This window comes from Hemicordylus capensis, chromosome 4 (genome assembly GCF_027244095.1).
Source record: "Hemicordylus capensis ecotype Gifberg chromosome 4, rHemCap1.1.pri, whole genome shotgun sequence".
Taxonomy (NCBI): domain Eukaryota; kingdom Metazoa; phylum Chordata; class Lepidosauria; order Squamata; family Cordylidae; genus Hemicordylus; species Hemicordylus capensis.
In genome coordinates this window covers 291,221,474-291,236,966 of record NC_069660.1, presented here as the reverse complement: position 1 = coordinate 291,236,966, position 15,493 = coordinate 291,221,474, and the positions used below count along the sequence as shown (strand labels likewise).

At 42.6% G+C, this 15,493-nt stretch overlaps 1 protein-coding gene across 5 annotated transcripts in view; it reads right to left on the bottom strand.

Annotated features, from left to right (window-relative positions):
- Positions 1-1,200: 1,200 nt before the first annotated feature.
- Positions 1,201-15,493, bottom strand: part of OXR1 (oxidation resistance 1) — a 377,112-nt gene continuing 362,819 nt past the window's right edge. For all 5 annotated transcript variants that reach the window (XM_053243630.1, XM_053243631.1, XM_053243634.1 and 2 more), the window contains 5 exons: positions 14,530-14,655; positions 12,070-12,222; positions 6,398-6,493; positions 5,783-5,856; positions 1,201-3,147 (listed from right to left, as the gene is read on the bottom strand). In XM_053243630.1, the coding sequence (XP_053099605.1) occupies positions 3,012-3,147; positions 5,783-5,856; positions 6,398-6,493; positions 12,070-12,222; positions 14,530-14,655 (585 nt within the window). In that variant the 3' untranslated portion in view covers positions 1,201-3,011. The remainder of the gene's footprint in view (positions 3,148-5,782; positions 5,857-6,397; positions 6,494-12,069; positions 12,223-14,529; positions 14,656-15,493) is intronic.

Below are 15,493 nucleotides of genomic sequence, written 5' to 3'. Positions count from 1 at the left end.
AAAAATACAAGCTACCTGTAGCCAAAGATTGGTGGGACCATAAAATTGAAAAAGTTGAAGAAAATGAAGATGTAAAAATATTATGGGACTTCCGACTACAAACAGACAAACATCTGCCACACAATACACCAGATATAACTGTAGTTGAGAAGAAAGAAAAACAAGTCAAAATAATCGACATAGCAATACCAGGGGATAGCAGAATAGAAGAAAAATAAATAGAAAAAATCACCAAATACAAAGATCTACAAATTGAAATTGAAAGGCTGTGGCAGAAAAAGACCAAAATAATCCCAGTGGTAATTGGCGCCCTGGGTGCAGTTCCAAAAGACCTTGAAAAGCACCTCAACACCATAGGGGCCACAGAAATCACCATCAGCCAATTACAAAAAGCAGCTTTACTGGGAACAGCCTATATTCTGCGACGATATCTATAACAATTGACAATAAAATTCTGGCATCCCAGGTCCTTGGGAAGGACTCGATGTCTGGATAAAACAAACCAGTCAATAACACCTGTCTGTGTAAACAAGAAATAATAATAAAAAATTGATTTCTATACCACCCTTCCAAAAATGGCTCAGGGCGGTTTACACAGAGAAATCATAAATAAATAAGATGGATGGATCCCTGTCACCAAAGGGCTCACAATCTAAAAAGAAACATAAGATGGACATCAGCAACAGTCACTGGTAGTACTGTGCTGGGGGTAGATAGGGCCAGTTACTCTCCCCCTGCTAAATAAAGAGAATCATCACGTTAAAAGGTGCCTCTTTGCCAAGTTAGCAGGGGAGCTAACTTCGTCAATCATAGCTTCACCTTCAAATGAAGGAATCCAATACTTGTAATATCCCAAGTTAACAGTTAACAGTAAGGGAGAAGTTTATGAAAGAATCAAATGATGTTCACAAGGAGAGGGGGAGACACACCTATTACTTCCATTTTGCCTTTGTATTAGACCTGCCCTAGGCCAACTAGTGGATCTTTGGCTAGATAGGATTTAGAACCAGGATCTAGTATGCAATCCACTTGCTATACTAGTTGATAACAGGAATGGCAGTTCTCAGAAAATGAAGACAATGTTTACATATTTTAAAATCCCATACTACCACACAGATTAAGCAGCACAAATAGCACTACAGAGATAAAGTATGCCCTCATTCAGGAATGACTTGTGCATCTAAATAAAGCCAACTCGAGTTTGATGTTCCATGTATTTAGATTTATTTGCTATATATCACTATGACCTTATAGTACTTAAAATCCATTACAGGATTGTTTATAGTTAGTCTTAAGCCCACAAAGACAATAATACTGCTGTGGAAGACCAAAGGGGAGAAAAAGCCATTTTAAATTTATTTACAATTTGTTTTTGTTTGTAAACATTGAATCTACATATACTGTACTAAGTTCTAACAGCTATACAGTAAATAGCTATACACTGAGACGGAAAACGATGCCCTATATTTTTAGATCGAGCATGAACGTAGTATAGCGAGATATAGAACATCTGCCCCTTTCCCATTACCACAGCAGTAAGCATCCTTTCGGTAAGTATTCAAACTCCTGAAAGAACTGGATATTAGCGACGTACTATACAACTATAGCTAATTATTTAAGACAAACGATTTGGCTGTTTATTCCATTTCTAGAATAATTTAAAGTGCTAGAAGCAACCCGTCAATCAACACTTTTCTCTCTAAATTAACAAAACTACTTTTAAACATTAATTTACAAGATAATATATACAATGTTCATCTGGAATAGCTGAGATTTCAGCACAAAGTTATTCACTGTCACACTTAACAGCATTTTTTCTTTTTCTTTTTTTTTGCATACATAGAATATAAGCTTTGAAACAAACTGTAGAGTGATTATTGCCACAATGGCTTTCAGTTTTCTTACAAAAGTGGACAAGAGCTACTGATTTACTGTATTATAGCCTTTTTTTTTTGTCTTGAGGTCACAGAACAGTAAGTTTGCATATAACAAGTCTACTGAGTTACAATGTCTACCTAGAGTACATTACTCCATTGCATCAGAGCTGGTTCTAACTGCAGTTTACAACATATATCCACTCAAAAGAGGGGAAAAAAGAACACTAAAATTGTATTATTCTTCTCTTTTGGATAGAAGTAATTTTCAGAGAGGATATGCTACAAGGCTACAACAGAAGAACTATAAAACAGTATATATATCTGACACTTTATGCTGTTTGGGGGAAAATGCATCTGTTTCATAGTCTTAGTACTGTACATATAATGCCCTGCTATAGCTACAAGTTATCCACTGCATTATGCTTGCTTTGTTCAACTGACATTCCATTGCTATTTTATACATTTTCACTACGTAGCTCTGTCCTTGCCCGGTTTTTGTCTCAAGCCTGCAGATCATTAACAGCATGTGCAAAATACTTCAATACAATCAATAGGGCAGCCAAGTTTTAACTGTAAAATGCAACAGACAAACTCTCTACATATGAACAAAGGAAGTGGCACTGCTGAATGTGGATGAACACATTTGTGTACTAAGTGGCACTGTTTGATTGCTCTTACCAATGGCCCATACCAGTCACTTGCCAATGAACCCTGACTCTCTGTTCCTCTTATTTAGGCCTATGGGGACATGCAGCATTAGGGTTTGATTTAATTTAGATATTGACTGTGTCTCAATGAGGCAGACCCAGAGCACTACAAGAGGGCTTTGAAAGAGTGGAAAGAAAAAACAGACATGACAACTGAAAGCTGCCTCCTCGATAAAATATTCAATTATGATTTGTGAGGGCTACACCTCTCACCAAATATAACCAAATAGAAGAGGCTGATGAAAAGAATCTAACACCGACATCTCTCACTCCCACACTGTTTTATGTAAAGGTATTTAGATGGCCATGCAGAGAGTTTTGAAAGGCATTGCAAACAACAAAGCTGCATTATATTGCTTCGAGGGCTTTTTGAGCTGCACTGATCCATGTCAGGTTTGGGACAACCTTTTGTAATCGCAGTTTATATTTATTCAAAGCCCCAAATTTCAATGTCTTGTATAATGAAGTCTTCTTTCTTAGAAAGAGTGTGATTCCCAAATGTCTTACAAGAATGACTTCTTCCATGGTAGAGATCTCCATCAAGCCACAGCGCAAATTCACCCCTGCAATATGCACAAAGAATTAGTTTTCTGTAGGTTAGGAAGCTGCCCCCACCCCCATCCCAATCCCTTGCATTCATCGCAGAACTGCAAAGAAATATAGACATTCCTGCAATCACTTGTAGATACATTTAAAATAAGAATCTTTAGTTAGCAATGTTTTCCCTTGCTATGAATCTGTTCTCTCTAAAGGGTGAATGGAGATTCAGCAGAAAGAGTTTGCTTATACTTGGATTTAAAATGTTTTAACTAACAAAAGTAATCCATAGCAACTTATTTGGCACCAGTAGTGTGCTGGACATACTCAACAGAACATGAGCCCTGCCTAAGACGTTTCCCATTCAAAGGAAAACAGAATGAAAAAAAGCTCAGTCCTCCCTGTGTTCAGCTGACAATTAAACACTGAGGAGGATGCACTGGAAGGGAACATTTAGAGGACAGAAGATGGGTTTCAAGGGAAGAAGAAGATTTGGAAATTATGTGTGTAAAAATGGAAGCTGAAACCCTGAGCATGAATGACCACATATACAACAGCACTTACATAATACTTTTTGAGTGTCCAATGTACTTGATAAACATTATCTTATTACAATCTTTACAAGAACTGTATGATTCTGACCAATCATTTGCTTATCATATTTTTATAGTGCCTGGTATGTGCCTCTCTGGGCTATCATTATCAATCTATTACTGATGGGAGGCTGAGGCTGCAGAATACTGGCTTGCCTATGGCTACCTAAAGAGTTCATGGCAAAAGTGAACTCTGAATCAGAAAGTTGTTCAGTTTGTAGCTCAGTCTCCTATCCACGATGCTACACCAGCTCTGCATCAAGACAAAGGGGGGAATCAAACAGGGAGAAAAATTATGTCTTGCAGGACTCCTAGGAGACTTAAGGAAGAGTGATCTAGAAAGAGCAACCAAGAAATCCAGGAATCTTGATACATTATGGAAAGAAGCAGGGGCTTATGCTCACTCCCCTCCACCCCTTACGCCCTTCTCCATTTCCTTCATGAGAAGTGAACTGCCAAATCTGCAATTACTCGAAGTAGTCTGGGCTTGCTAAGGTATAAGCAAATCCTGCTTTCAAACCACTGTAGAACCTCCAATTTAACTGTACACTTTGCCTCACAGATTGGGGCTGGGTGTGGGGAGTGGAAATAGGGACATAGTATGTGAACCTCTGAGCACAGGATCTGAGCCACTGGCCCAATCCAAAGGGATGAGGGGAGACATCCAAACACAGACCAAGAAACAAGGGTGAATACTGGCAATGTTCAGCAAGTGGTACGCTTCAGGAGAGAGAGAATGTGTGTGTGTGTGTGTGTGATACCAGTGGCAGCATATGTGAAGGAGGGACATGTGAAGAGCACACCTCTCAGGACCTCCTCTCAGTGCAACCTTTGATAGTGGGTGGGGGCTGTTCACCTGAATGAAAGGAGTGCACACGTAGGGGTCATTCAGATGGACAGTCCACATATGCTATCAAGGCACACACTGGGAGGACATTCCAACAGGCACCCTCCCAAAGTGCCTTCCCTTCTTCACACTATATGCACACAGTGCTAAGTTACCCCGTGCTAAATGGTTCTCTGTAGAGACCTACAGACTGGGAACTTGAGAAGAGGTATGCTGTGGAAGGCTAAGGATGTGTGGGTGAGAGAAGTGTTCAGACTTGCGGGTGGACTGCAGTTAATGAGTATTTTAGAAGAGATTAACTAGAAACAAGTAAAAGACACATGGCATTATTTTGACAACTGTTGGGCCTTAGATGGAACTACCACTTCCCCATCCCATCTCCCACCCCCACCCCTCAACTTTTATTCCTGTCCTTGGACATTTTGTTCACACAAAAGAAATGCTTCTATTCAAACTGACTGCTAGAGAGGTTGTAGCAGGGTGGAGAATTCCGCAGGAAGCTGTACTTGTTTGAAATTTGTCATTAAAAAACCCCCACTCCAACATAAATAATCAATACAGCAAAACAGCAGTCCTTAGATCTGACCATCAAAATACATTTGGAAACATTAGGTTAGGGCATAAAACACTTGCCCAAAGTGTTTGGAAGCAAAGCAAAGCAAAGCAAAGGGAAAAATACAGATGGACCTCATCCGTGGGGGTTCCATTCTTAGGTGAAGCAGCGAATAATAAGTTAATGGGAAGGGGGGGGGGGCTGAAGAAAAGAAAGTGGCCAGCAGTGCCTTCCCCGCAAAGCATCAATTTTGCCATTTCCCCGTGAAAAATTGTGGGGGTGGGTGGGATTATTTTCTCCACAAGAAGAGCAACAAAATGGCTGTGCGCTACAAAATGGTGGCTGGAAACTACCTTGGAACCATGGATACATGGTTTTAAACCTTTTTATTTACCATGTATACCAAGGTGGGGTGTTAAAGTGCATGATGGTGGTACTCAGAACCATGGATGTCGGGACCATGGGTAACAAGGTCCACCTGTATTGGGGAACACCATTTCAAAAAGAGTATATAAGCCATGCTTTTAAAGCTGTATTTATAATGACCGACTGACTAATTCCTTCAGGTATTATAGTTATGAAGTTAGATCATTAAGAAAAAATCATTTATGTGTTGGAGATTCATCTATCAATTCATAGCAAGAAGAAGAAATATATTTATTCCTCACCCTCCACCACCAAAGGCTAGGGCATCCATATCTCCTTTAATAAAGAACATATTGTCTCCAGTCCACTTGAAGATCTAATACAAAAACAAAACACAGTTAAAGTGAAGTTACAGCCAAAATTTAAGTGAAGCAACATCAGTTATTTCTGCTTTGAAGACTAGTAGGAATAAAATTTAGCGTGTCTTCTTGGTACATGTGGTTTGTGTGGCTGCTTCTGCTCCATAACACCCTCGTTGGATCCTCTAATCCAGGGATGGGGAAGCTTGGCACTCCTGCAGATGTTGGCCTACAATTCCCATAATCCCTAGCTATTGGCCTCTGTGGCTGGGGATTATGGGAGTTGTAGTCCAAAAACAGCTGGAGTGCCAAGGTTCCCCATCCCTGCTCTAATCAATGGACAAATACAAGAAAGCATTCATTAAACATTACAATCAAAATGAAAAATAAAAGAAATACAGGAGACTTTAGCAGCAAAACAAAAAACCCCAAACAAAATAAAATGCAGCTGCTTTTATCCCACCTGGGAAATTAAAATATTCACCATCAATTTAAAAGCGTCACATTCATGAATAGTTGTGATACAAAATTTTATCAAGCCTCGTTTTAAGTTCTTACCTCAAAATCTGGACAGAAAGTAAAGAGGAAGGTTTCTCCAGTGCCATAAAAACCATCACTCACTTTAAAGGGCTCCGAAGCTAGTGCACCAAAAATCTAGAAAAAGAGAATAAAAATGATCTGGTGCTCATGGCATTTCCATTCTCAATGTATTTGTGCCCAGCATACCGGAATTCTGATCCACACGTCCTCTCTCAGTGTGAGCTCACTCAGTGAAGCTCTTCTCACAATCAGTGAGAAGAGCTTCTGGTGGGTCTGTGGAAAGAGTGGGCTTAGCTCGCTCTCCACACAGATGATCTTGCCTGAAACCCTGGACAGCTGTATTTGCCAACTGTGTCATGGAGCCGGTGGGGGCCATGGGGATTGGGGGAAGTTCCAGGATGCTCCGCACAAGCACATGGGGCATTCTGAAGAGACCCCTGAAACCAGGAGGCTGGCTGCAGCCTCCTGGTCAGGGATCTACGCATGTGTCGCCATGTGCTGCGGTGGCCCATGAGGGGGAAAAAAGAGGTTAATGGAGCACTAGCTCCATTAATCTCATTTAAGAGGAAAGGGAATTAGGCAGGCTAGTTGTCTTGGAACCACCGGGCTCGCCTGTGAGCCTGGTGGTTCCCATGAGCAGTAGAAAGCGGGCTAGGCTCACTTAGCCCGCTTTCTACTGATCGTGGGAATAGCTTCAGTGTTTTACCCCATGAATACAATCAGATTAAGAACATAAGACCAGCCCTGCTGGATCAGGCCCCAAAGCCCATCTAGTCCAGCACCCTGTTTCACACAGTGGCCCACCAGATGCATCTGGGGATCCCACAGGCAGGAGGTGAGGCCATGCCCTCTCTCCTGCTGCCGCTCCCCTACAACTGGTATTTATTTATTTATTTATTTATTATCTGAGCGTTCCTAAAGTGGATCAGGCTAATTTACACCAAAATAAAAAAATACATCATCATCATCATCATCATCATCTAAAGCAGATTAAAATTAAAGCTAGATGTCATTAAAAGCCAGGCTAAAACGATGTGTCTTTAAGGCTCTCCTGAAGGCCTCCAACGAAGATAATCCTCTCATATCCACAGGGAGCATGTTCCACAACCTAGGGGCAACAACTAAGAAGGCCCTATCCCAAGTCGGCAGCAGATGAACAGGTTGCATCCCAAGTCAGATCCCTCTTGATGATCTCAATGAGTGGTGTGGATCTTGTAGAGAAAGGCACTCTCCCAGGTAAACCAGACCTAAGCCATTCACGGCTTTAAAGGTAATAACCAGCACTTTGTCCGGAAACGTATTGGCAGTCAGCGCAACTGTTTAAGAACAAGCATAATGTGGTCTCTCCAGGATATCCCAGAGACCAATCTGGCTGCCGCATTTTAAACTAACTGAAATTTCCGAACTACATACAAAGCCAGCCTTACATAAAGTGGTATACAAATATTCAGTCGTCGCAGTAGTGTTGCAGTAGTCCAATTTGGAGGTTACCAGCTGGTGTACCACTGTTTTCAGGTCATTCTCCTCAAGGAACAGGCAGAGTTTCCAAATCAATAGGAGTTGGTAAAGAGTGCTCCTGGCCACAGCCTCAATCTGAGGCACCAGCGCAAGACCCGGGTCCAAGAGCAACCCCAAGTTACAAACCTGTTCTTTCAAGGAGAGTGTAACCTTGTTCAGAACAGGAAGTTCTATCCTGTCTTGCAGATTACAGCCCCCAACAATGAGCACCTCTGTCTTGCTTGAATTCAGCTTCAGTTTATTATCCCTCACCCATCATATTACTGCCTGTAGGCAGGCATTTAAGGGGCTAGCACCATTTCCTGATGACAAGGAGAAATAGATTTGGGTGTCATCAGCTTATTAGGAACATAGGAAGCTGCCATATACTGAGTCAGACCACTGGTCTATCTAGCTCAGTATTGTCTACACAGACTGGAAGCAGCTTCTCCAAGGTTGCAGGCAGGAATCTCTCTCAGTCCTATCTTGGAGATGCCAGGGAGGGAACTTGAAACCGTTGGCTCTTCCCAGAACGGCTCCATCCCCTGAGGAGAATATCTTACAGTGCTCACATGTGGTCTCCCATTCAAATGCAACCAGGGCGGACCCTGCTTAGCTAAGGATAACATCCACCACCAAATCTCCTGATGACCTCACCCAGTGGTTTCATGTATATGTTAAAAAGCGTTGGTGACATGCTTTTTTATATGGAGCACTGAGGGACTCCATATAGTTGCTCTTCAAAATGGGAGCTACTATCACCAAGCACCACCGTCTGAAATCTACCGGAGGCATAGGAGTGGAACCACTGTAAAACAGTGCCATCCCCAAATCCCTCAGGTGATCCAGAAGGATACTATGGTCGATGGTATCAGAAGCTGCTGAGAGAGCCAAAAGACTCAGCAGAGTCACACTTCCTCTGTCAATTCCCTGACGAAGGTCATCTATCAGGTTGACCAAGGCCATCTCAAGCCCATAGCCTGCCCTAAAGCCAGTTTGAAATGGGTCACAGGTTTCCAACAAGACCACTTGGAGCTGGTCAGCCACAACACTCTCAATCATCTTACCCAACCATGGGAGATTGGAGACTGGCCTATAATTATCCATCACCAGGGGATCCAGAGTGGGCTTCTTGAGAAGGGGTCTAAGCACTGCCTCCTTCAAACAAAATGGCATCCTGTCCTCCCTCAGTGAGTTATTAATGTTATCAACTAGGCCAGCTCCAACAACCTCCCTGCAAGATGAAATCAGCCATGTTGGGCAAGGATCCAAAGAACAGGTGGTAGGCTGTATCGCTCCAAGCAGTTTGTCCACATCCTCAGGAATCACAGACTGAGACTGATCCAATCTAGTCTCGGAAGAGGGATTGTTACCTCCCTAACTGGCCCTTCAGAAATACTGGAGTCCAGATCAGTCTGAACGAGAGAGATTTTATCTCAAATTCACTCACTGAATGTGTCATAGTGAGACATTGTTTCTGGAAACAGATTTGAAACAGAAGGGGTTTGAGTTAAACCCATAACAATCCAGAACAGCTTTGCTGGGTGAGAACTTGCAGATGCAATAGATGCAGAATAAAATTGCTTCCTTGCTGCACATATCACCACAGCATAGGCCTTCAGAGGGGCTTTCTGCTATGTCGTATTGAATTCAAGATTAGTCCTCCTCCATTTGTGCTCCAGTCATCTATCCTGCCGCTTCAGCTCCCATAGCTCTTACATATACCATGGAGCTAATTTTGAAGTGGGTCGGAGAGGATTCCATCATGTCTACTGTCCTGGTAAGTTCTCTGTTCCAAGTATCCACCAGGGCATCAACAGAATCACTGGCAGAACAGACTCCAAAACCCTCTAAGGCCCTTTGGAATCCTACTGGATCCAACAGCCTTCTTGGGTGGACCATTCTAATAGGTCCACCTCCCCTGCAGGGGTCAGAAGTGACTGTTAAAGTAAACTTAACCAGGAAGTGGTCTATCCATGATATGGCAGACCACAGGAGAACCCACCCATGAAACACCTGCCTGATCCAAGCAGAAGATCAAATCCAGTGTGTGACTAGCAACATGTGTAGATCCTAGGACTAACTGGGAAAGGCCCATAGTTGTCATGGCTTATATGAACTTCTGAACAGCACCAGACAAACCAGACCCAAAGTGGACACTGAAACCACTCAGTATCAAAAGCCTGGGTGACTCCAAGACCTACTCAATAACGAGTTCTGTCAGCTCAGTTAGAGAGTTGTTAGGTAGCGGGGTGGGTGGTACACCAACATAATCCCCAATCTATCCTGAGACCCCAGCCTAAGGTACACACATTCAGTATAAGCCAACTATCTAAAAGGGAACCTGGTAAGGGAGATGTTATTCTTATGGACCACAGTCACTCCACCCCCGCTTCCCCTAACCTGCTCAACAACATAGTACCATTGATGCCTGTGCTGATCCTGTTGGCCTATTTGGATTTGCATTCATCAGAATAGGAACCAGCATGATCTGTCTGGCTTGTGGTTGCAGGCTGATTCAGCATGCTTTGCACTCATACCGCACTACTGTTGAGCAAATTATCTCTCTGAAAGTAATCTAAAATAATATTGCCAACCCTTGCTCTGCAACTTTACCCCATGGCTTCTTTGCTCCCATTCTTCAGTAGTAACATCATGCAGCTCCTTCCTCAATTTCTGCCTTAAAGCCAGAAATGCACAGCTGCCACACCACCATGCTGTAGACATACAAATAGATAGTTTCTGTGGCCCTGCCAAATGCTATTTATGCATTATCTCCCTCCCGGCCCCACCCCCAGTCACAGTGCACAGCAGGGAGGGACAGCAAGGTAACAACCAGGGAGGAACAGCTGCCTCATCTCCTGCAGCATCAGAAAGTGTTAAGATGTTACAGTGTGGATCTCTGGGTTACAACTTGGCAACACCAGTGGCATGTTTGGACTGCTCTCAGCCTGTACATCTTTTGCATCTTGCATTGAGGTGTGGGGAAAGAAGGGGCTGCGGAATAGAAAGAAAATGTAGATGCAGCCAACACAGAGCACAGCTGTTTCCCCCTACAGCTGTACAGACAGTGGCCACCGTCAATGGACATACTACCGTACAAAGCACACTTGTATGATCCTGAAGCTGGAACAGCTTTGGAAGGGCTGTGTGTGCCTCCGGCTCTTTCATGGCCAGTGGGAAGGCATCGGCTGATGTCATGATGCTCTTCTAGTCTGCTGGCAGTGCAAAGCATGCTGGGAAGGTATATGTGCCCTTGGAGGACTTTCATGGAGGAGTGGGGCTTGCAGCTTCTGGTTTCATTGCCTAAGCCCTCAGCAGCCATTGTTTGCTGAGTGTGTAGACCCACACGGAGTCTCACGTGCTAAGGACTGGCTAGGAGCTTGCCTGGCCTCCAACACCCCCCCCCCCCAATGTCATTTGAACCAGCCTACTGTGGCAATTTAAAAACTATAGCAGGTGGAACATATAGCAAGGCTCTCACTATTGCCCTTGGTGGTTTTTCTAACAAGGCACCCTAAATACTGGCAAATTTACTGCGGTGTGAATTTTGTAGAGAAAAGCTTATTTCATCAGATATATTTGATGAATTTATGAAACATTCATGCCACCAAAAACTGTCAGGCTCTAGGGTGTCACAGGTTTTGGGTTTTGTTGCTGTTATAAATCAAACAGAGACCAATACCAAGAGCCAGTTTACATCTTACATGGATTATGTCAAAAGCAGTCACGTGAAATCCAGGCTCTGGTTGCTGAGAATTCCAAGTGCCAACCAGAGACAGGTACACAATGGTTAGAGGGAATTTAAGGTAATCACTCAGGGAACTAGGAACTGCTGACTACCTCTCACTCACATCCCACTAGTGTTTATCTCTGCTTATCAATCCTTTAGCATTTCTCCATTGTTTAATCTCTGCAGTTTGTCCCTTGGGCTATGGGGGAAGGAGCAGGGACAATTAATTGCTAGAGAAAGGTGGCCAGTGGCTCCAGCTTCCTTGTGTACGTCTAAAAATTGCCTTCAGCCTATCTCAGGGGAGCTTCAAAATTCTCAGCAGTTGAACCAGACATACATGTTAGAAAAACAACATATAGTCACACTCTAAAATGGCGAGGTCCAGCTGTCTTAAACATTTGGGTTTGTTTGGGGAGGGGAGAGGAGGAGAAGAGGATGGTGGTGATCGTAATTTCCATACCTGCCCATCACTGTCTTTAATAACCATTAGCACTGGAGTATCCAGCCCCATCATGGTTCTGTACAGAGTCTTCAAGCTCATGCCATGCTTTGCAGTACTGTAGACAAGAGTCCATGGATACCCAATCGTTCGAGGTGGAAGATGTTTTGTGAGCTAACGATACATAAATGAAGGTAGTAAATACACAAGCTAGTCAGGAATGAGGGCTTGATTCACACACACAAGAACAAGCCTTTCCTCCTTTCTGAACTTCTGCAATCCTTTACTTCAAGATTAGGTCGCCTGACGGCTCTAAAGCCATTTACTTTCAACAGAACAAAAATGGGACTAACTTGTTTTTAAGTTACCTTCCAGGTTTTAAGTACCACTGAAATTGTTTGGATTTGCTCTTAAGCAAATATATTTAAGATTGAAGCATTAGGCTTCTAGCAAAGTTCCAAATTATTATATAAAATGGACCCCACTCATCCAGTTCATAGCAGAAACAATTCAGATGGTACATTAATTTGCAACGTCCTCCAGATGTTTGGAGATCAAAATAATTTGCTCTCCAAACAGGGTTAGTGGGATTCAGAACTCTATTGCCCTACCAAGACATGAGACTTCCCCATTTCCCCTCCCTGCTTCCCCTTACAGTGGACCCTCGACTTACGAACTACTTGACATCCGATGTTTTCGACTTACGAACGACAAAAATGGCCGCACGCTTACGAATTTTTCGAGCTACGAACGGAAACCGTTGGCGGTTTAGATGCGGTTTCCTCGACTTACGAATTTTTAGATGCGGCTTACTCGACTTACGAATTTTTTCAGACCTCCGTGGGTGCGCTTTTCGACTTATGAAATTTTCGACCTACGAACGTGCATTCGGAACGGATTAACTTCGTAAGTCGAGGGACCACTGTACTTACTGGGACATGGCAGCAGAATGGGCTCATAGTAAGTGCCATGAGGAACTGGAAACTACCACATCCATGTGCGGCAGCATCTAGAGATGCTGGAAAATGGGACATATATTGCTCTTCTGCATATTTATGGCAGCAGGTTCTAAACCCTGCTTAAATACTCTAGAAACCTACTAATATACTTATTTTCAACATAAAGTTTTCAAAATTATTTATATAATGAAAGGAATGAAATGATGGTTCCCTCTCCCAAAGGAGCCTACAATCTAAAAAGAAATGAAAGGAAACATCACCAATAGCTAATGGAAAGGATGTTAGGCTGAGTGATTAGAGATGGTTGCTAATCCCCTTTTAAGTATAAGAGAGTCACCACTTTAAGAAGTGCCTCATTGTTCAGCTAGCAGGTGCAATGCTACCACAATGGGGCCCTGGAGCTCCCCCTCCACCTAAAGTAAATATGGGAAGAAAAGGGGTGGTGGAGAATGTCTTAGGGCAGACCAAAATGGATCGATTTAGGATTGGCCTAAACTCTGGAGATAACTTGCTTGAGTCCTAGATGAATGGAACTCCCAAACGTATAGATCCTGCTCCAACACCAAAACTGAATGAGTTTTATGTATTTTAGTATAGCAGCAACATTCCAACTACAACCCAGCATACATTCAACAAAGTCAGTGTACTTGTCTAGCTATGTGGGCTGAAGCTACTACTCTAAGCAAGTATTTCTGCATGGCAGACTGATTCAGTGAATGCTGCCCACTTTTATAGATTTGCTTTTACTTTAACAGCAACCCGTAACAGCATATCCCTACTTCCCAAGTTACTGAGAATACATTACAAGTTTACCAGAGGGAACTGAAATATAAAGGCAGCTGTATTTATGTCTTAAGTTCTTCACAGAGTACTACTAGGCTCTTGAAATTTAAGTATTAATTAAAATATCTAACCCTAACCCTGAAGCAAAGATTAAATCAAAGGGACAATTCAAACTAATGATTTTAAATTTCCATTTAAAAAATCAAAATCCAGATATATCAGTCTACCTCTCTTGTATTATAACTTTGAACACAAATGTGAATCATATATATGTAGGTGGTAGGCTAAAGCACTGGATATTGTAAACTTTTTTAAAGTGAAAAAGAATCCCTTAATCACAGAACAACAGAAGGTAAAGAAAGCAAGTTATTTCTGTGATTCTTCAGGGCTAAGCACCTTATTCTTGTGTGGGTTAGCCATACGAAAGAAAATTCAGTTACAAGCAGCACACAGCAAGAAAAATTCTTGTGTTTGGAACTATCTATCTCCATTTGAATCATACCAGAAGCAATTCAGAGTCAGCAGGTTGACTACTTCACAATAAGTGACCATCTGGGCAAACTCTTTACGCTTAATTGCTCATTACTCACTTACTTATACCAGCAACTTCAGGAATATGTGTATAGTATTTACAGTTCAGTTACAGCTACAGTTCAGTTTTCTGCAGTAATGTTTAATGTAGTGGAAAAACATTTCACTATAGTATTACAAGTAAAGGTGTACATTTCCTATTTGATACCTTTTCAATTTGTTCCAGTTGTAGCAATTCACTGGGATCGCTAAGATTTGGCCGAAACGCCTCAGGCTCCAGTTCGGTCTTGATGGTTGTTCCCTGCTTTGAATGTATGTCTTCCCTTGTGGTTATCTGCAGAGAATGAGAACATTCAATTAGCATGCAACATACTGTTCAACATATCAGAAAAAGTTCAACACACTTGTTAAAACAATATGTGTTATATTCTTGTTTATTTATACACGTATAAATTTTTATCTTGCAGCATACATAATTGTTCCCCATTCCCCCTCACAAGAACTCTGAGAGGACAGTTTGGCTGAGTGACTGACCCAAGGTTAGCCAATGAGCTTCAAAGCTGAGAAGGGATTTGAAGGTCACTCTACCCCAGAGCTGAACAATTTTGATCCTCCAACTGTTCTTTGACTAGAACTCCCATCATTCATAGCCACAGTGGCCAATAGCCAGGGATGATGTCCCTGTCACAGGAAGTGGGATATTCAAAGAAGTCTAGCTGGGAGAAATATTCACAGCAGGGGGGATATCAATCTTGAAATAATCTATCAATCTACCTACCTACCTGCCTGCCAATAAGAGAGGAGAACATAATCTATACAATATATTGATAGTACTAGAGCTTGCTATGAATTTCCAAATAAAGGGTGCATACAAACTTATCTAAAGATTAGGACTCACAGTGAGGCTATTCTCATGTGTGGGTAAAATCAGGCAAAAGAAGCCCAGCCCAATTTTAGCCACGCATGAGAACCAAAGGGAGCCGCGTGGCTCCTGGCGGCAAACCCTCCTGGGTAGCCCACCTCTCAACTCAGGTTTTCAGCACAAGGGCACCCAAAAAGCAGGTTAAGTGATCGTATGTCACTGTGGCACGGCTTCGCCCCACACTGACTCACGAGCAGCCCCCCGACGGGGTGACAACAACAAGACTCCTGGCATCGGGAGGCTCCCCAGA